Here is a 23,355-nt window from a genome sequence, read left to right on the forward strand (position 1 = left end):
CCATAATGGCCTTTTCTTGATATTAGTGGTGTCTCTATTCTCTGTATCTGGTAATGATTCATTTTTTTCTAGTATGTTCTCCCTCTAAATTTCAGTTTGTAGACTTTCATCTAAGTTTGTAATGGGCTCATCTTCTATACTTGTAGATAGTTTTAAAGCAATGTTTTCTTCAAATACGACAATCCTACTGACTTCAACTGATATTTGTCCAAGTACATAGACTATATACCCTTTGGAGTTCTCACTGTACCCAAAAAATATTCCTTTCTTCTCGGATGGTTCTAATTTGGTTCTTTTTTCTTTAGGTGTGTGAATGTAAAGAGGACAACCAAATATTCTAAGATGACTTAAGACAGGTTTAGATTCTAAAAAAACTTCTTCAGGAGTTACGTTTTCTAGTATAGAGTGTGGCCATCTATTTTGAATGTATACAATTGTGTTGGTGGCCTCTGCCCAAAATGAAAAATGTAAATTTTGATCATGAAGCATAGCTTTTGTTGCTTCAACAACGGTTCTATTTTTTCTCTTTGTTACCCCATTCAATTGAGGATTATAAGGTATTGTATACTCCCTTTTAATCCCAACAAAAGTTAAAAAAGCTTTGAAGTTTTTAGAGGTATATTATCCTCCATTGTCTGATCTTAAAGTTTTAATTCTTTTTTGTGTTTGATTTTCCACTATTTCTTTGAACTCTTTAAATTTTGATAGGACTTCATTTGATTCTTTGACTTTTAAGAAATAGATCCAAGTTTTCCTGGAGAAGTCATCAATGAATATTGTGTAATAAAAAAATCCTCTTAGAGAAAGAGTTGTCATGGGTCCACATAAATCAAAGTGAACTAGTTCCAGAACTAATTTAGACTTATGTTCACTAGGAGAAAAGGGGGTGAACTAGTTCCAGAACTAATTTAGACTAATGTTCACTAGGAAGAAAGGGTTTTTTTATGTTCTTTCCTAGGGCACATGCTTTACACATGGCTATATGATTTGAATTTAGGCTAGGAGTTCTAGTTGTGATTTTTTCTATATTTGGAAATGAAATGAATCCAATTTGTCTGAGTCTTCTATGCCATACTTCATTAGAATTTGTCACTTCATGGCTTAGAGCTTGCTTTTGAATGTCCATTGAGTCCTGTCTCTAATCCCTATGGTGATAGCATTCTTGAGATTAATGTTTTTAGGCTAGTACAATACTTTGTCTTTATTGAAGGTGACTTGGAAACCTTCATTAGCAAGTTCAGAGATCAATAATAGATTTCTTTTTATGTCTGGTACAAAAAGAACATTTTTCAATTTTAGTGCAACCCTAGTTCTTAGTTGTATAGAACAGGTCCCAATACCTTTTACTAGATATGGGGAATTGTCTCCAATCCTGACTCCTTCAGTGATATAATTTCCAAAAGTTCCAAATTTATCTCTGAATCCTGTTATGTGTTAAGAAGCACCGCTATCTATTATCCATGCAATTTCATCTCACTTGATAAAGCTGAATAAAATAACAAATTTTCATCATTTTTTGTTTTAGCTAAGGAAGCTAGGATTTTTCCCTTTCTAGACAATATCTGAAAGTATGTCCGAATTTCTCACACCTATAACATTGAACTTTGGAGAAATCATTTCTTTTGAAATTATTATTTCCTTTTCTTTTGTCATATTTCTTTCCTTCAAATTTCCTCTTTTTCCCACTATTGTTAGAGACTGAGAAAAGAGCTTGATTTTCTCCCTCTTGATTTGAAATGATCCCTCTAGAAATTAGTCTTGATTCTTCTGATGTACAGTCATTTTTTAGTTGGTCAAAAGCTAGTATTGAAGGTTTGTTTACAACTTGGATGAATGCTTCCCAAGATATAGGTAATCCTCTGAGTGCTATTATGGATAGTACTTGATCTTCTACTTTGCTTCCAATAGAAGATAGATGATTTTTTATTTCAGAAATTTTTCCAAAGTAGGATGAGATTGATTCTCCCTTATTAATTTTTGTATTCATCAGTTGATTTTTTAATGTAATCAATCTACTGGAGTTGTTGGTTTCAAATGTATCCTTAATTGTTTTGAATAATTCAAATGCTTTTTTGAGATTTGAAATGGATGGAAGAATATGATCTTTTGCTGAATCAACAGTTATTTTCCTAGCTTTATTATTTCATCTTTTCCAAGTGGCTTTTTTTACCTCATCTTCAGGCATTGATATATCTGATTCAATGAAGGATTCTAGTTCTAATTCTTCGAGAATTATAATAATTTGTATTTTCCATGAGAAGAAATTTATTGCTCCTTCAAGACTGTCCTCTACTCTCACATTGTTTGACATATTGTTACTCTTGTTTCAAGATTTTGAATTTGAGAAAAATCTCTCTACCAATTTGGCTCTAATACCATGTAAAATTTTATAATCCTTTATTGGTGGAGACTTGAACTGAAAATAATGAAGCTTATGTGAAGATTCAGTTCTTTAATAACTATGTTCTGATTTATTCCATTAGATATATATGTGTGCAGATCAGAATATGCCTAAGAATGTATTGCCTTTGTTATTGGTATATTTTCAGTATTCACAAATGCACACAATAAATATATATATATATATATATATATATATGTTTACGTAGGTTTGTGACCCTATGTAACCATACCTCAATACATAATATTAATATTATAACTTCCTTACTAACACCGAACAGATGCAAATCATTTCATAACCAATGCACTACTCTTGATTAAGACTTTTACCCGATAATGTATCGGTTCATGTTTAATGACAAGTAAAGAGCACATAACAACCCATTATTACATGTTTGATATACAGAACATGATCCACATATTGAAGGTAATGTATTTGATCGCATACTGAAGGTAATGCATTTGATCGGCATTCAAAGGATAAGGAAGGTGTCTGTGTGTCTGTGTGTCTACGTGTGCGTGTGCGCATGCGCGTGCGCGTGCATGTGTGTGTGCGTGTGAGGGGATATATAGATATATATAATTCACTCATGTATGTATATATATATGTATATATGTATATATATATATATGTATATATATATATATATATATATATATATGTATATATATATATATATACATAAATGAGTTTAAGTAGGAAAGCATGAGTGAATAATATATATATATATATGTATGTATGTATAAAATCAGGTTTAATATATTGATTAGATATATAACAACACAAATACATAATTTGCTTCAATTTCCATGAAGCTAATCGTCTTAACATCTTTTACCCTATAGGATGGCAAGATCATGCCCTGATATCACTGTAATGTCCCCAAGTAGGATCTTCCTCGATTTGCTCCATAATTTCCAATAATGGTTTTTATTTTTTATTCGTTTGTGAAATTACTTATGTTTTCCTCATAAGACTATTTCTTATAGGAGTATTGGGAATCGATTTCCTTAATTTAATTTTCTCAAATGAGAATATATATACATATACATATGTACATACATACATACATACATACATATTATTGTGTGGTGTACTTCAGCTCTTAAGCATTGTAGTATAGTTCTTGTCTTTATGAATTAGTCAATATAGAACTTCATTAAAAAGTTAGATGTAATGAGATTTTTCCAAAGGCCAAACTCTCAGAGAGGTTTATATTAAGGAAATTTCAATACATCGTAGTGTTTGTGGTGATGAATTCTTATAAGATATTCATGATCTTGTTCACTTGTAATCCCTGTTTACTCCTCCTATGTTGGGTCGGCTGCTATGTTTTGCTCGAGCACTAATTCTTCTTACTCAATGTAGATAAGAAATTCTCTTATGTTGCCAATATAATACCTTATTCCTTTTAAGAAATTGCTGACTTTGTTTGGCACTTGATTAGAAATAAAAATTTAGTGATGAACCCCCCACTGTATTGATCTGCTGCTGACTATTGATGAACTCCATTAAACTTTTAATATTTATATAGTATTATATTCTCAATATCATCTAGTTCTATATTGCAATCTTATGTGCTTCTTTTTACAACTAAACCATTTCTACTCATATTGCTATTGTATTCCTCATAACACGAGGTTAATAACCCCTCGGCATTTATTTGTATGTGTAAACATTTTGCTTTGTTGACTAGCCAGTAACGCTGATTCTATTAGAATTTTTAAGACTTCCTTTCTTATGTTCGATGAATTAGTCTGCTTATTACATTACTACTACTTAGTAAGGGCATCTAATCAGTAGGCCCTTCCTTGATTTAATTATCAATGAGATGTAGTGGTCGCTGAAATTATCTTCCCTTTCTCTCCATTGACACTTATCACTTGACCAGTTAATCGCAGGTCGCATCTCAATCCAACTCACGTTGATTAGTATATTACCTTAATATTTACGGCTGCTCCTTGGTTGTGAATGTTTTCATATTCGTAGTAAGTTGTGTTTTCTAATGGGATTTGTCTCCAATATTACATGTGCTACCAATGATTACTACTTTTAGCCACGTCATTGACATATATATTTGGAGGCTATAAGTTGGCACGTGAATTACATCTTATATAATTTTGTAATTGTTCTATATTTTATCATTACTTATTTAATTAATTTTATATTTTAATATTGTTATTTATTTAATAAATTATATTTTATTATTATTCATTCATTAATAATATTAGATTATTTTTCATTACTATATTAACAATTTAGATAGTTGATAATAATTAAAATATAATTTATTATTAGTTATTAATTATTAATTATTAATTTATTATTTATTATTATTAAAAATTCTATTTCATTCAAGAACATGACAACCTTTATTTTTGCTATCAGGTCTTTTAGTGCTTTATTACATGATATCACACATTTGCAACTTCCACACAAGGTTGTCATCTTGTATCATGTATAATGTTTCCTTTGTATCATATGTTAGTCACCAGTGACCATCAGATGGGAACTTGATAACATTGTTAAATATTTTTGAATCACCCATTGGTCATCTTAGATGGTCACCAATCGTATATAAGAGTCCAAGTTTAGTCTACTACTCTATTCATCGGACTATATATATGTGTACCATACTTGGCAACTATGATCTTTGGACACCCTCTTACAATTTTCTATTCGAGAAACTTCACAAAACTACGATGATGGATATGAATACCTTGAGCAAGGTTTCCAAATTGGGAATATGACAATCTTTGACTAATTCATAGTCCTATTCATGGGCATGTCGCTCCTCCATCGTTGTCTTAGTTGAAACCATAATCTATGTTCCATTAACCCTTTTCTCACTAATTAATATTATTGACATCGGTCATTAGCAACATAGGAGTTAAGTATTATTTTGAGTATATTAAAATATTATTTTACTAATAAGACTTAAATGTTAACACTAGTTTTTAAATATTAAGAGATAGTTATTAATGTAATTTTGTAATGTGCCTGATATAATTAAATAGCCCAAATAAAATTAATTGCTTGTACGGCACGGAAACCTAATAATAATATCTTTTAGACCCCTTTTTATTTATGAGGTAGTTATAAATGTTTTAGCCATGTCGTCGCATTTGTAACACTTCGGGAAGTTTCCCAGAGCTTGTTCATAAGGCTGAGTTTGGCATAGTTGTAGGCATAGTGACACCTTATGTTTTCTTTGTATTTGCAAATCCAGTTAGATTTCTACATTGTTCGACATTTCGGAATTAAGAGATCCTCCCTATTCCAACTTGTTGCACATTCGTTGGGAGTCACTCCCCACCCTACTCTGCTTGTCGGTTTGTATTTGGGAAGTCTTCAGTTGAAGGCAAATTTGTTGTAACCAGAGACATTTATTATTTGTTCCTCTATGAGCTTTTCATTTCTATTTGCTGATGTGTGATATGTTTACCTAAGAGTTGTAATATTTCCATCATATCAATTGCAATACCTATCTAGATTGTGAATACTATGTAGAAGTGAAGAACCACCTATCCTACAGACATCATTGTCACCCATATAGAGTGTACAAATGTAGCAAATGATTGTGTGCCCTTGTTAACATTGTACGTGAGTAGTAACATCATTGTATAGAAATAGTATCCTCACCATACGGTTGGAATATATGCAATGTACGAGAAAATCATTCCCACTATACAAGTGAGGATAGCCACTGTACGGCTGAGACTTTGACATTGTCCGCAAAGGCATAGCTATACACCATTGTACGAAAGGCAAGGTGTTGAGGGAAGGCCATACTTGGGGTTATTGTACATCCATAAGTCGGTACATTATAGTGGTATCAAAGCTGGTGATTTTGCTAACCTGTCAAGTAGTGGATGTAGGTATACACTAGGAGGTGTTGTTATGCGAATAGAAAGGGGGAACCACAAGATCCTACCGCTGAAAATCAAGACATTATTAAGGCAACTAACTAGAATACAAGCTCAATTAAACGAAGCCATGGTTATAGGGGAACAACGACAACGACTCATGGAGGAGACATTACAAAAATTGACTAAGGATAGAACAAATGGAGAACACAATGAGCATGGTGATCAGTCTGTCACAAGAAGATCAAACATGCATTCACATTCTCGACCATCAATGCTAGCGTTCCCCAGAAAATCAAAGCCCCTTGTAGAGAGTGAGAACCCACTTTCCACGATTTGCAAGAGCAATTGAGACAAAACTAGAGGGATGCAGATTGTAAGGGAGATATATCCTTCAAGGATTATGTTGATCTTCAAATGAGATACTCAAATAGAACAAGTTGTGGCCACTACAACGATGACATCAAACATAAGATAAGCAAGATAAATAAATCATCATTTGATGGGACTGGGGCAATATCAGCATGAGCATGGGTACAGAAAGAAGATATCATCCTTTGATGGGACTGGGACAATAACAACACGAGCATGGATTTGAAAGGATGAGATTTTCATTCAGGGGGGACGGAAAGAAGGTAATTTTGAGAGGAATATCAAATAGCGGCCCAAGGGAGTTTTCAAACAAACAGTTAAGAGCAATTTTTAGACACGATGTCATTTGAGAAGCACACTACTTGGTCTTGACAAAACTTATGAGTGGGGAACAAACTTACTACCAAGATGAGGAGCTTCAAACTATATTGGATTAGCACAGTTTGGTCTTCATTAATATTCCACCTAGTATACCCCACATCAAGGCTTTGAGCAAACCATCGAATTGAAGGAGCCAAAAATGTTATCACCACACCCTATTATCGTCATAATAAGTTCAAAGAAGACAATCTAGGAGCTCCTTAATAAAGGATGGATCAAGCCCAACTCTAGTCCCTTTGCATCCTCGATGGTATTGGTAAAGAAGGACGACCCTCAAGATGTGTGTCGACTGTTGCACACTGAGAAAGAAGACTATCAAGAACAAGTACCTCATTCCAAGGATTGTTGAGTTCTTGGATGAACTACATGGAGTAGTCTATTTCTCCAAAACCGATCTTCGCTTTAGCAAAGACCAGATCTGCCTAAGGGAGCAAGATGTCGAGAAGACAACGTTCAGTTGCCACTACAGAAACTATGAGCCTTTTGTCATGCTTTTTGGGTTGACCAGTGCTTTGACCCCCTTCCAGTCTTGCATGAACAACATCTTCAACAAGTAATTGCGCAAGTTTTTGCTAGTATTCTTGGATGACACTCATTTGCAGCAGGACATAAGAGGAGCATTTGAGACATTTGGACAAAGTATTGGGAATTATGGAGTTGCATTCATTATTTGCAAAGAGGTCCAAATGTGTTTGGGATGATCAAGATCTTGTACTTGAGTCATGTAATCAATGCTCAAGGGGTTGAGATGCACCAAGAAGAGATTCAAGCAATTCTTGACTGGCCTTCACCCAAGACACCTTTGGAGCTGCATGGATTCTTCAGACTATGTAGTTATTACAAAAGATTTCTGAAAGGGTTTTCACATTTTGGAGCAACATTAACAAACCTAATAAAGAACGGATCCTTCTATTGGGATGAGAAGACGCAACACACCTTCGACAATATAAAGGAAGTTATGAGTACATGTCTAGTACTAGCACTACTAGACTTCACTCTCAACTTGTTCCTGAAGTGCAATACATCAGGGGAAAGCATTGGAGCAATTCTAGCGCAAAACTGTCACCCAATTGCATTCAAGAGCCAAAAGCTCTCAGGAGATAAATGAGTCTACTCCATCTATGACAAGGAGAAGCTCACCATCATGCACGCACTAACCAAGTTTTGACAAAACCTTGGAGCAAGATTTGAAATTGTACAAACAGATCACAACAATTTGAAGCATCTCCTAGAGAAAGACTTGAGCAAGTGGCAACAAAAATGGGTAAGCAAATTCCAAGCATATGATTTTGACATTAAGTATGTGAAGAGGAAGAATAAAGTGGTGCTCAATGCCTTATCAAGATGACTTGTGATATGTTCACTGTCATAGATCTCAGAAGATTGGAAGGCACATTTGTTGGTTGAATACTCCAAGAACTCTTTTGCGTACAAATTGATGGATGGCCAAATGCAAGATGTTGAGTACAAGGCAGTTAAAGACATCATCTACTACAAGGATAGAATCTATTTGGTACCCAGATTGAAGATGGAGAAGATCCTCTCATAGGACACCCTGGGTACATCAAGGCATATAGGAAAATTCGAGTAAGGTCCACTCACAAGGGCCTGAAGGATTATGTACTATAGTACGTGCGGGAATGTTCTACTTGCCAACAAAATAAATCCGAGCACACCTTGCCGACAAAGTTACAACTACTCCTGTCAATACCTGATCATAAATGGGAGAGCATCTCGGTGGACTTTTAACACTAGAGTTCTGAGAGTGCAAGGGAAGGACAGTATTTATATTGCAGTGGACCTTATGACCAAATATGCCCATTTCTTTGCCATTACCATGGGATGTTAGACAACTCACGTAGCCGAGTTACCCTTCGAAGAGGTCATTTGCTTGCATGGCATCCTAGAAAACATAATCAGTGATAGGGATAGTCATTTCCTCGGCACTTTTTGGATTGTGAACAAATGGTTGGAGGGCTACCACAAGAACAACGTATTAGCACAACAAAAGATGTGGGTCTGTTGGCTACATTTAGGGGAGCACTGTTACAACACGCCCTATCCATGTCAATAGGTATGTCACCTTTCAAGGCATTTCATGGTTATGAACCTTCGTCATTTGTAGATCTAGCATTGGGCAATAGTTGTGCACCGAGGGCTAAGGACCAAATGCAAGAAAGTTTGGGTATACTACGTCTCTCAAAGACAACCTGTAGAAGGCACAGAATTAGCAGAAGATGTGTGTCAACCAACATAGGATAGAGTGGAGTTCTAAGGTAGGATATTGTGTTTACCTTAACTACATCCATACAAACAATCTTCCTTGAAGAAAAGTGGTGCCAAGAAGTTGAAGCCATGCTTTTATGGACACGAAAGAGTGGTTTGGAGGGTAGGTGAAGTTGCCTACGAGTTGAAGCTTCTTGAAGGAAGTCCGATTCACAACGGTTTTATGGTCCGTGCCTTAAAAATGTAATTGGCTAGTGTGTCACGATTTTTTATGAACTCCTACCCATTAACGAAAGAAAAAGATGGGATCATGCATGCACCATCAAGGAGTATCTAGTTCGTTGGAAAGACCTACTAACTGAAGATCTACACGAGAAAGTGACAGATCATGGAGCATCTGAGTCTGCAATTGTGTGAAGGCAAGCAATTCTTAGTGCAGGAGGACTAATAATATTTCCAATATAGTTAAATAGCCCAATTAAAATTAATTGTTTTGTATGGCACTAAAACTTAATATCTTTCGGGCCCTTTATTTATTTAATAGGTAGTTATAAATGTTTTAGCCATGTCGGCTCGTTTGTAACCCTTTGAAAAGTTTCTCAGAGCCCATTTATAAGACCGAGTTGGCCATAATTGTAGGCATGGTGAAATCTTATGTTTTCTTTGTATTTCCAAATCCAGTTAGATTTTTGCATTGTTTGTCACTTCAAAGATGAGAGGTCCTCCCTATTCTAGCTTGTTGTAGTTTTGATGAGACTCACTCCCCACCCTACTCCGCTTGTCGGTTTATATTTGGGAAGTCTTCAATTGAAGGCAAACTTGTCATAACTAGAGACATTTATTATAAATTCCACTATCAAGTATTCATTTCTATTTGTTGATGTGTGATATGTTTCCCTGAGAGTTGTGGAATTTTCATCATAACAATTGTAATACCTATTTAGACTGTGAATATCGTACGGAAGTGAAGAACCACCAGTCGTATGAAAATCATTGTCAACCATATAGACTATACAGACAGAACAAATAAATGTGAGCTTTTATTAACAAAGTACCATTTATTAATAAAGTACAAAAATAGTATATGCACCGTACAGGCATTCCAACTACACTATATGAGAAAATTATTCCCACCATATAAATGAGGACAGCCACCGTACGTTTGAGACTTTAATGTGGCCTGTAGAGGCATAGTTGGACACCACCATATAGAAGGCAAGGTGTCGAAGGAAGGACATGCCCAAGGTTGTCATACGTCAGGGCATTACAAGTTCTTCCAATATTAAATATTAAAATATTATTTTAAGTCAATTCATATAAAGGATTGTAAACAGTAAACACATTAAATATATTTATTTTTATTATTATTTATTTATCTATTTTATATTTTAATATTATTATTATTTATATTGTATTTGTTTAATTTAATTATTATTATTTATTTAATAAAAGTCTTATTATTTAACAATTACTAAATCCTATTTAAATATGGGCACATCACATGGAAGCTAGTGGCCCTAACATCTGTGGCAACCATGGAAGCAAAGGAAAGAACATGGGTGAGCACTCTCAAGTTGGGAGGGCAGAGTTATTTTCTGCTGATACAATGGTGTGGCAGGAGGCTACAAAGGAGGATGGCTGCAAAGTACTGAAAAGGAAAAGGGTCAAGAAGGCAAAGAAGCTAGGCACCTTTGATATGCTCCTTTGCTCACATAGTAAGTGTGGAGCTGGTTAAAATACTTGGTTTTGACCTGTTGATAGATTTTTACACTAGAGTTCCTTGTTATTCAAGAAGGTACATACCTACTTGTAGCCACCCTTGGTTTGGGCCAGGTTCAAAATCCCAAGTTAATAATAAAATTAATATTTCACAAATCAAAAAAAAGTAATACAACTGTTTCTCAAAATATCACCTGTTCTTTTTCTATAGTTGGACTTTTTTGGTTTATAATCTAAAAATTGTACTTGATTCTGTATTTCAAGTCTACATGAAATTTCAAAATCAAATTTTTCTTTATTTTGATGAATATGATATTTAATCTCCTGAGCTTTTGCTGAGCTTTATCTCATTTAAACCCAGGTAATTGAATTACAAATTTGCCAATGCAGTGGACGTAGAATGCTATCATGAATTTAACTGCTGCAAGAATTCTGGAGAATTGAATTTCTATGCTGCAGCAAGGACAAATATAATCAACTAAATATCAGTTGAAGAAAATTGACACTAAAGTTAATTGAAAAATTCCAGAGATATAGTGGGGTGGAATTCTTATAAAATTTCTTTAATGAGAGAATTTGAACCCACTAAATCTCCAAATTTAGGCCCCACACATATCAAACTCAAAGAATTATCAGTTTACAAACAAAATAAGCTTAGGAAGAAAACCTACAAGTGTACTTCTGATAGATCTACTGAAAGAGAATTTGTAAGATTGCAAGTGCATATTTACTCAAAAAGTTAAATGGGGTCTTCTAAAACCCTAAGATAATTTGACTTCCATTAGTACTTAAAGATCTAAGCATGAACGATAAATAGAAGTAAATGTTTAGAACTTAATATCATTGAAATATCCTCCCAGGCTTGATGTGCACCTTTTTCTGCCACCATTTGAAATAACATGAACTGATTGAAATCCGAGTGCATCTGCTGAGCGAAAAACAGCTGATATATTGCCAAAATCTGTCAGTCCCTCCACTACCAGACAGATAGAGTAGGTCCTATTTGATACCACTTCTCTAATTCTTTGTTTTCGTGTTTCCACAATACAAGGATCAAGAGCATGAAGAACCTCTAAACTTGACAGTGTCACATTTCCTGATTTAAACTTGTCAATGTACGGGAACCAGCAGCCTTTTTTATCTTTGCTTTGTTTTAAATTCTGAGGATTTAAAACATAACATCCAGAACCAGATGCTCTAACATGTGAAGACCTCTTCATCTTCCTCACTTGAAAGAGCTCATTGACATTTTCTCCCAAATCCTTGGTTTTCATGTCAGAACCATCTCCAAGACCTAAATGCAGTACCTTTTCTCTCTTGCTATCCATACCTATCAGATTTCCATCAACAAAACTATCACTGGATGTAGAAGAATGTATATCCAATAATCCAGAACATGCATCATAAAAACTGTTCTTAATGGTACTCTGACTATCATCTGCAGCATCCAGAGAATCATGGAATCGACAAGTCTCTGCATTTTCAAAATTAGGAATTAAAAATTAAATTAGGAAGACGATGTTGCAGACTTGCACGTTCAATTCCTTTGAAGAACACTAATATCTTATTTCAAGAAATTTCATCTGAAATACGGATATTTCAACAAATAAAATTATGAAGTGCAGAGTAGCTTTCTTTATTTAAGACTTGACATTTTCCACAAAGAAATTCAGGTTTAACTTGTATATACCAGAAATTAGGAGAAATTCACATGGAATGAGTTATATTTACATTTATTTCTAAAAAAAATTGCATTTTTGTAAAGTATCAGACCGATTTTGTGTGTATTTCAACAAGTGTCTGATGAAATGCCAAGAAACAAGTGATATGTTTGCAAAATGTTTGATAAATTACCCAGGGTTCAAACCAATAAACTGTTGTCAAACAGTTTATGCAATAAAGATAATGCCAATACAGAAATAACACTAAAAAACATATTTCTATTGATAATTCTGATATCAAACTCATCAGCTAAAACTAGATCCAAAGGAAAAACAATCTTTGACCTTAATTAAAGCTATATATGTCTGCAGAAGACGTTGGTCTGAGTATAAAGATTCCTGAGAATACAATGCTGCTGTATAAATTAAATTTAAAACCTGAAATTCTGAACCATATTTAAAGATTTTTGAACCCTATGACACCTGTTATGACGATTATAACCACCTCATCTCCCTCAATGAAAGTAACAAACTATTTACCAAAAGTCACCCAAAGATGGGCAGCTAGCAAACCCTGGATTGAGGCAGTGCCTCATTCATAATCAAGTACTAATACTCACACGCCTCTCACAATATCACAAACTTGCTAGTAACAAGAAATGCTTCCTTCTAGACTCTTATTAACACCCATGAGGGGTACGGCTAGGTCTGACCCACCAATCCTTCAATTAAAAATCAGGGATTCCTTCAATAAACTCTTATTTAAGATACCAAGCCTCCTTTACATTTGTACAGCAGCTCAATGTAGGAAATACATATATCTGAGTATTTGGAATGAATCCTTTACAAAACAATGTGTAGAGTGGTAATATTTTTCAAGTTCACAGATACAAATTAACACAATTGATATACACATGAACAAAACATAGAATGTACCAATAATACCACAATCCAATAGGCAAGGAAATGATTTCTTTATTAATACCAAGAAACCCACACCCGTACATTACCAATGTTCCAAATATTTATAGACGGGTCGGTCAGTTGGAAGCCAACCGACACATTTCCTCACCACCTAACTACCCAACCCAACAAGTTTAACAAGTACTAAACATAACAAATATTTTATTCTAACTACATCTATCCCCCCCAAAAAAAAGAAGTCGTCTTCCAAACGACTTTAGAACATGAAACAAAAACAAGTTTTAACTTCAAGAGGGAGGACATCCCTGTGCTAGGATCTACTTTCTCTATCTTCCAGGCTTCCTCCATGGCCATTTTTTTTGTTTCCCATTAATGAGAGATGGCAGCCACAACCTACCAATGCTTTTGCTACCCTTTGCCGTCTTACCCATGTAACCAACCTCCACAGGATGTTCCGGTTGTCGGACGGATTTTTCAAGTACTAGGAATGTCTGTGTTCGTCGTACCTCTGTCTGCCATACTCCTTGCCATACTTGGCTAGACTATTGTCATACTGCTTCCTCTATATGTCGTACAAAATCTTTTAGTATGGAAATCTGTTGCCGTATTGGTGTTTGTCGTATGGAATTATGTTGCCACCGTACGGATGGAAAGCTCTCCCCTTGACACTGTACGATTATAGTTCCAAGTTGTCGTACTTCTCCCCTTGACACTGTACGGGCATATTTTCTCTCCCTTTGACGTCGTACAGATATATTTCCAAGCCGTACCTCTTCTCTTTCATGTTCCTCTAGTTCCTGTCGTACGTGTACCTGCAATTTATTTCTGCATATGAAATTCTGCAACTTAACTTGCCGTACCTACACGTGGGGGTGTTGTACTTCCTCTCTCCGTATGGAATGGTTGTCTCGACCCCGTACGCTATGTAACCCTTGACCCCGTACACTATATAACCCTCGTACAAAATTGTTCCTATCTTGTGCTATCCGTGCAGCTGCTGTCCATATGGTTGTTGTCCATACGGCTATTGTCTGTACAGCCAATCTCTTCTCTAGATCAACCCGTACACTAATTTCTCTGTCAATTCCCTCTCTCTTGCTTCCTTCTTTGCTTCTCCAGGACTTATTACTGTTTTGGGACTTCCTCCTTTTATAGGGACTTGCGTAGGTTCTTTCTCCTCTTATACTTACAAAATGGCTACTTACCACTTCATCTCGTTTTTCATACACTTTCAACTTAGACCCATTTACTAAGTCTTTAATAGGTGTGTTATCTAAAGTAGATAGTTTTATTGCTCCATTCTCGTTATACTTCATGTACTCCTCCGAGTACCTTCCTTCCGACTAAGAGTCTTGTATTCGTAACATATTACATTCTGCATGAAAAACTTCATACTCTCCCATTTGCCAATGAAATAAACCCTTAAGGGAGTCTGTGTCATCCTCCAAGTATTCTCCTAACCTGAGTACTCCCTCCTCGTCAGGTTCCATCCCTTCATATTCTTCTTCTTCAGAATCAGATGCCAAGTCCTAGCTTACTGATTGGTTTTTCAGATCTATCATGTACTTCCTTCCTTCTGATTCAATAGAAAGGGTGTTTCGTTTCTAGTTGTGATTGGCCTTTGCTACCACCAACCATCCCTCCCCAAAAAAGCATCATATCCTTTCTTTACCAAGGTAATAACCACAAAATCCAAAATAAACTATTAGGTTCCTATTATCACCTTTTGCCCTATCAAAGTGCCAATAGGTTTGATGCCATGCTGATCTGCTCCCACAAGTTGAAATTTGGGCTGCCACAAGGTAGGTTCTCCAATTGCCTTCAAAGTATCTTCAAGTAAAACATTTACCCCAGATCCTTCATCAATTATTGTGTTTGAGAGTTTGTACCCCATTATTTCCATCTCCACCACTGCTGGTGTTCTCCCCAAGCCTGTTGTATATACGATATTTTCTTCCTTTCCCACTAAAGTTTCTTCTTCCTCTACCCCCTTTACTTCTTCTGGTTCCATTTGCTTTATTGTTTCTGGTTCCCTCTCGGGGTAGTGTATCCAATAATTCCCCAGTGGAGACTAGAATGGTAGTTTCTAATACTTTCTTTATGATGTTCAGTACCCCTTTTCCCTTAGGGCTCTTAGCTGGCTTAGCGGTTGTTTCCCCTCAACTCATTTTGGATGTTTTGCATTGCCTCCTCAAATCTTGCTTTTTCCACCATGGCCTTCGGGTATATGGCTTTCTTGGCTTGCATCCTTGTTATTGCAAGTATCTCCTCTTCTGATCCTTCAATATCCAACATGTTTACACCTTTTTGCCTTGGGCAATTTGTGTCCTCATGGTTACCCGGTCCACACCATTTGCAAAGCATCCCTCCATTCTGCCCCCCTCCATTTTGACATTCTCGGGCAAAATGGCCCCATTCATTACATCTTCGGCATTGGATCATGGGCCGTCCTCTAGAACCATATTGGATTGCCCTTCGGGGTGTGTTGGCGTTACTATTGTTATTATTGTTATTGGCACTGCCTCTGCGGTTACTCCTGTACCCTCCTGGGGAAGCTTCTGTATTATTGTTCTTTGGGGGAATTGCTAGTGGTGTAGATTGTTCTCCAGCAAACAATACCTAAGCGTTCCTTGTTTTTAATTTATAAGGGCAGTCCTTGATAGCATGACCCCCTATCTAGCAAATCTCACAAAACATCTTTCTTGGACATGTTCCTTTGGTATGACCCTCTTTTTGGCAGTCCACACCATACGTCTTTACCTTCCATCCTCTCATCCTTATTTCCGACTACTTCCTTCATTAATCGTTTGAGGTCCTTCCTCAAGGCTTGGATTGTTTTAGACTCTTCCTCACTCTCCTCGGAGCTCTCACTAGGGCTACCATGGCATCTCCTCTTGGAGGTCTTAGTTTCACTTTCAATATCCATAGCCCACGTACAAGCATCTCCAAAGGTGGATGGTGGAACTATCTTCATTTTTTTCCTTAAGGGCGAGGTGAGTCCTTCAATAAACCATCTTTTCTTTAGCCCGTCTGCAGGCTTATTTTCCAATTTGTTGATGAGTTCCTTCAACCGCCTAGTGTAGACTTTTACCGATTCCTTCTTGTCTTGCCTAGTGTTATAGATTTTTGTGACAATTTCATCATCATCTCTTAACAGATTGAATTCTTCTTCAAATGCTCTACGCAGGTTATCCCACGTGTTCTTCTTACCAGCCTCCAAGTCTACATACCAATCTATGGCGATTCCTCTTAATGTGGCAAGAAAAGCCTCCAGCCATTCATTACTGTCATTCTCCCCATTGGCTTGCCATATAGTTATACAAGTTTTGCAATGGCGAGTGGGATCCTCTAATCTGTCCCCTGTAAATTTGGGCAATTTTTGTTTATCAACATCCATTTTCTTTGCTTCTTGTCGCCTTCCCAAGGGAACCCCTCCTCTGAAGGAAACACCACCACCAGGTGAAACCCTACTCCCAGATGAGACACTACTACTTAATGGAACTCCCATGCCAAATGGAACTCCCCTGCCATATGGAACTCCCACGCCAAATGGAATACCCCTCCCAGATGGAAGACCCCTGCCAAATGGAACACCCCCTCCTGATGGAACTCTACTTCCTGATGGTAGTGTACCTTCAGATGGAATGCTACTTCTCGATGGACTAGACTCCTAACCCTTTATCTTCTCTTGAGCGAGTTCTTGCCGTTCAGGGGGTTTCGGTTTCCCACACATGGACTGCCTTTCCAGTGTGTCTGAAATAACCAAATTGGCTAGTTCCTCAATAGTATGTTCAATCCACCCTTCTTGACTCTGATGAGAATCTTCTTGTGTTCTCCAGTTACGACGCCTTTCTTCTTGTTGCTGGAGACGTAGGGTTCTTAGGGCGACTTCCTCCTCAGTTTCGTCCTCTAGTACTGTCCCCCGATATATATTCGGAATTAAGGACATTAAGTAGTTCATTGCCTATTTCCTTTCTTGGCTTCTTATTGGGTTCCTCTGTTCTAGAATTCCGCGCCTCCTCTCTAAACCGTTGAAGAACTTGTTGCCTTCTTCTTTCCCTCTCAATTTGTGCTCTTTCGTCCTCAATATGTAGGAGGTTCCTTGCCAACAGCCGAGGAATCTGTCCTAGGAGATCGTACACCACTGGTGCCACGAAGAGTTCGTCGTGTGCCGTGCTCTCAAGAACCGTCCTCTCACGGGCTTCCTTTTGCATGTACTACCCAACCGCAACTTCCCACACTGTCACCAGGTCGCGTGTCAACTGATCCTCCCTAGTTATTTCTTCCTCCTCTCCGTCGCTATTAACAATTTGGATGCAAGGTGTAAATGGTCTTCCCATTAGTCCATTCTGTCACTACTGTACCTCCAGATCGAACTTAAGCAACGACACCAAAAATGTAGAGTGGTAATATTTCTGAAGTTCACAGATACAAATTAACACAATTGATATACACATGCACAAAACATAGAATGTACCAGTAATAACACAATCCAATAGGCAAGGAAATGATTTCTTTATTAATACCAGGAAACCCACACCCGTACATTACCAATGTTCCAAATATTTATAGACGGGTTAGTCAGTTGGAAGCCAACCGACACATTTCCTCACCACCTAACTACCCAACCCGACAAGTTTAACAAGTACTAAACATAACAAGTATTTTATTCTGACTACACAATGTACAGCTGGTTTTTTTGGGATGAATTATACATACATGCATATGCATATATATAGACGAGTTGCCAAGTTAGCGAGGTCCGAAGTGTGCGAGTTGCCAAGTCAGCAGGTCCCCAAGTCAACGAGTTACTGAGTCGATGAGTTGCCAAGGTAACAACGTCCCAAGTCGGCAAGCTGCCATGTCGGCAAGTTGCCAAGTCAACAACATCCCAAGTCGGTGAGTTGCCATGTCAACAAGGTCCCAAGTTGATGATTTACTGTGTTACATCCCAAATTTTGACCTAATTTTAAATTTGTTCATAGCCGTTAGTTTGAACGGATTTTTCTTTCATAATCATGTGAAGTAGGTAGTTATTTATATCCGTTGTATTCATTATATTAACTATTTAATGAAGATGGTCATTATTCATTATTTGTCATGTGATGTTTAGCAGTTGCTTGATTTTGGAATTATGGTTAATAATTAAATTCTTTATCTATATTAAATGTTATTATGAAAATTATTACGGAACTTGTTATTATCATGGAAATATTGCACGGGTGATTGTAGGAGAAGATGAAAGGGGGGAAGCATTGCTAAACGGGATCAACGGAATGGGATACTAGCTTAGTCCAATCATCAGGTTGACAGGTATAACCTTAAATTGTCTTCGTGAGGACCTAGTGACTTGAACTTCAGGATACAATTGAAGGACCCGCATGAGCTATTAAATAAACAATTTAAAACATAAATTAATTTAATTAAAAATAATACTTACCTCAAAGGTTTTTTTTTATTGATATTTCTCTACATCATTATAATATATACCTATGTACGTACACAGATATAAGAATAAAGTGACACCATAATATTATTTTCTTTATAATAAAATGATGCCACCTCATAAGTATATCTACGTGCATATAGATAGATATAAACCATAATTATTTTCGATTTATAACCTTCAAAGCTTTTTCCATCTTTTTATTCATTTTCTTGCTAGAGACCGATTGAACACTTGGCATAATTATTTGGCGTCCAAGAGCCAAGACACTTCTTTTTATGTTATAGCTTCTTGGAAGCCAAAGAGACATATAATTTCTTTATATTATGAAGTTGAGAGAGGCAGTAGATATACATTTTTCCATCACCCGACTTCCTTATCATTCCCGACTTCTTTCTTTTCTATCACACAATCTCCATTCTTTTACCACCCAATATCTTTGCAGATTTCCATCTGATACTTCTGCATTTATGAAAATTGCCAACCTCTTTCACGTTGTGCCTTGTATTACTCTTTTCTTTGCTGAAAACGTGATTATAATTCACACAAAGTTTGTGCTTGGAGGTCATTTCGAGGAAGAGCTGAAACATTAACGTCTAGCAAGACTCCCATCTTTTCCAGATTACACCAGGTTATGTGGTCAATCATATTCCAAGTATTGCTATAAATTTCATTACCAAATTGTTACTGCATTCTGATTTCCATAGCAGTGAGCTGCAGTTTATATTCAGCATTCTTAAGTATCATCAGTTAGACCCTTTAAGAAGGTGTTGTTTATGATAAATAAAAGCAAAGTATCCATGACATGGAATCATAATTTATTTATGCCACTGACAACCAAAATCAAATGATATTTTCTTTCTGTAAGTCTCTAAGAACACATTTTTCTTATCTCAGATTGTGATAAGCTGAAAACATATGATACTCATGAATCAATTGAGAATCAACGGACAAAGTCGATTGCTCTGAGATCTGAGCACCTAGGACTCACCGCCTGTATAGCCATGGAAAAGGTGAAGAGGTGAGATGGAACCTGCAATGACATAGAAATAAAAGTCAGATATGATACAATAAATCTAAATTAATTTCATTTAATAGCTCATGCTCGTCCATATTATTGTTCCCTTGTTGTCAAGTCGAGCGGTGGTGATCGGGTCATTAAACCCATCAGAAAACTTTGGCCAAGGTTGTTTTAAGGCATGTTTGTCATCTATGATCACTTGATGTCAATGGAGCCAGTTATTCAGACATGTCCGTCCATAACTGTGCGAACATTCTAAACACAAAATGCTCAGGTGGCTGGACTAAACGTATCCCAAGCTTGATTCCTAGGTATGGAGGGCCTTTATATTCAATAGATTGTGTGGGGATAAATATGGTCTGGGATAAAAGGAAGAAGAGCATACAAGAAATATGCTTAATCATTTTGTTGGGGAATGAACCTAGTTCAATCTCTCAAATAAGGTTCAAAATGTTCAAAACGAGCTCTCTTCAAAAGCCCCCTTGTATAACCACTTTTGGAATAATGATATATTATCATTTGTCCTCTTACTTGCCCTCTTAAAAGTGACTTTAGCTTCCTTTAAAATAATTAAATATACTTTGTCAACTTAACATTTAACTATTTAATTATTTGTGCACATCCATTGAAGATAATTAAAAATATTAAAATGGGCCAATCACAAATTCTAACCATGCCAAAAATATTCTTTGTTCTCAAAACATCAAACTTAACAAAATTGGTGCTTTCCAAAAATAGCAAATTTCTCCAAGAAGTCCAAAATATCAAGACTACACCTGGAAAGTACCATTTGACTCGTGTAAATTTCATAGGCTCACTGCCACTGTCAGACTTTCTTTCCAATCATGTTGATGCTCTCCAAGAATTTTGGAACTTTTGAAGAATGTTGGAATGGATCAAGAAGGAACATTAAATTCCTTCCTTCTTAAAATCGCTTGCCCTTAAGCAATGCTAACTCAAACCTCCATGTTTTCCTACTAAACCTCTCTACAAGTACTAAGATCTTAATTCAATCTAGAAGGTTTGTGAATCCTCTTGTCTGAAATGCCACACTGCAATACAGTTGCAAATTGAACATTCTTCACTCTCCCTGTTAAAAGAACAACAATCTTTTACAAAAATTCAACAAACTCCCTAAAAACTACTTTTCTTGACTATATCTCCATGGCGCCATTTGATGGATATAAATTGGAAAATTTGTGAAGTCATCCACCATTTTCATTCCAAGAGTCTCTGAATGATGGACATAATCATGTAGCAATCTACTGTCCCAGATTAGCTTCAACGATAACATGTTAAAATCCATAACATATTCCTTTGCAAAATAATCATTGTTAGTGATGTTGAAGGTTATTCCTCCAAGAACATAAATCAGCATGAGTGCAAGCTCTAAACAATTTATAACAAAGACAAATCATCTGTTTTTTTCACCCAAAACAGAAATGTTGGTTGGAGTGTCCATTCTCCTAAGCTGATAAAGTTTACTGACATAATCTTATAATTCCATAACCTCAAAGGTATTAAGCTTGTTTCTGTTCAAGTCTGAAATCACAAACTTATAATCTGATTTATCAACAGTAACAATCTGGAGATGAAATAGCAGCTGCAAAAGTAAGCTTTCCCTGCAAAATAACGAAAATGTGAGGATTCTAACAAATGAAAATACTCCTATTAAGGCTAAGAATCCTTCCCTGATAGTTGCAAACTGACAAATGCCTTGACCTTTGATTAAAAATGCTTGCCAATCCATCTGTAAATAAGCAAATGAAAACATGTGATGGATGATTGGAAAGATGACAGCAGCACTCAGATTGACATTTTGGGCCATAATCCTCCATGATACATTCCTTTCATCATCATTAATCTCTAACAATCCTTGTTGATAATCTCTTGAACACATACTCAACAATGAAGTACTTTCAACATGCTTATACTGCACTACTCCTATATTAATGTTAGCTTCATCAAGAGATCTTCTGATGGTGCTTGAGGTCTCTTTAACAATACTTCCATACCTTAAGCTATAATTACAAAGATGATCAAGCTGCTCACCATTAGTTGCTGATCCAAATATTTGGACAAGCTAAAAACCACATCTAATATTGGAAATAGCATATAACTGTTAATTCTATGTAACTTTGATAACATACTGATCTGAACAGAAGTTTGTACATGATCAGATAAAGCATGGACATCCTTATGTAGGATTTGCCTATTAACCCTTTATGAATTACCTTAACAGCGTCTCATTTAGGAGCATTAAATAATGTTTAGTTTGCATAGTTGTTAAACTTTGTTTGCTATCAAATTTGATCTTCTAATAGATGCCGATCTTGGAGGATAACTATGTGTTTATTATAATTGCCGACCTAGAAGAGTCATGTCCTTTGTAAGGGCATGCCTCTTGGGTTCAATATAAATATAGGGTAAATATGAGGATAGAGGGCACACAATACAAAATAAAGTCTGCTCCTCTAATTACTGCCTTATTCGAATTATTGCAGAGTAAGAACATTTCCTGAATAGTATTTATACTATTGATAAACACTTCAAGTCTGAACTAAAGAAGATCATCTTCAGCAAACAAGGAAAAGAAGGTAATATCTCAGAATCTGAGTTATAGCAGAATTTGCAGATACTTTACATGGTATTAGAGCGTTGGTAATCAAACCTAGGCTCTGCAAATTAAACCATCAGACTTTATATATCTAGCAACATCCTTCTATCTTCAATGGCAAGCACAATCAGACCTGAGGAAGGGTTTGATGGGAAAGAACACTTCATTGCTTGGAAATTCATAATTATGATGATTCTTGAAGATAGTGATGTGAAACAGTTTGTTGATTCAGCATCCAAGCAACCTGTTGTTGAACCTAACAAAACTATTTGGAGTAAAGGAAACAGGAAAGCCATACAGATCATATTAGATGGAGTGAAAAATGAAATAGTAACTATGCTAATGAAACATCAAACAGCATTTCATATGATGAATGCATTATTAAATGCATATGAAGTTAACAATGCGACTAAAACCCTTGCACTAAAAAGGCAACTAAATCATATACAAATAAAGAAGGGAGAATCTATGAACTCTTACTTCTAAGGGTGGTTAGTCTAAGAGATGAACTTGCGAGTATAGGGGCCATAATTGGAAACAAGGAACTAACACTTATGGCTATAGATGGGTTACCAGATTCATGGGAAACATTCTCACAAGGAGTAAGTGCTAGAGGCAATCTTCCAGACTTTAATAGACTTAAAGGAGATTGCCTGCAAGAAGAATCCAAAAAACTTAAGAAAGGAGGAAGATTAAAAATTGAAGATGAAGAACTTCATGT

General features: G+C 36.1%; 1 protein-coding gene across 2 annotated transcripts in view; it reads right to left on the reverse strand.

The window, feature by feature from the left end:
• Positions 1–23,355, reverse strand: part of LOC149533642 (tRNA/rRNA methyltransferase (SpoU) family protein) — a 101,790-nt gene that overhangs the window by 45,115 nt on the left and 33,320 nt on the right. For both annotated transcript variants that reach the window (XM_089805341.1, XM_089805340.1), the window contains exon 2: positions 11,839–12,439. In XM_089805341.1, coding sequence (XP_089661467.1) covers positions 11,839–12,439 — 601 coding nt within the window. The remainder of the gene's footprint in view (positions 1–11,838; positions 12,440–23,355) is intronic.

The sequence above is a fragment of the Cupressus sempervirens genome, chromosome 10, assembly GCF_028749045.1.
Source record: "Cupressus sempervirens isolate cs-2001-9-10 chromosome 10, ASM2874904v1, whole genome shotgun sequence".
Lineage (NCBI taxonomy): Eukaryota > Viridiplantae > Streptophyta > Pinopsida > Cupressales > Cupressaceae > Cupressus > Cupressus sempervirens.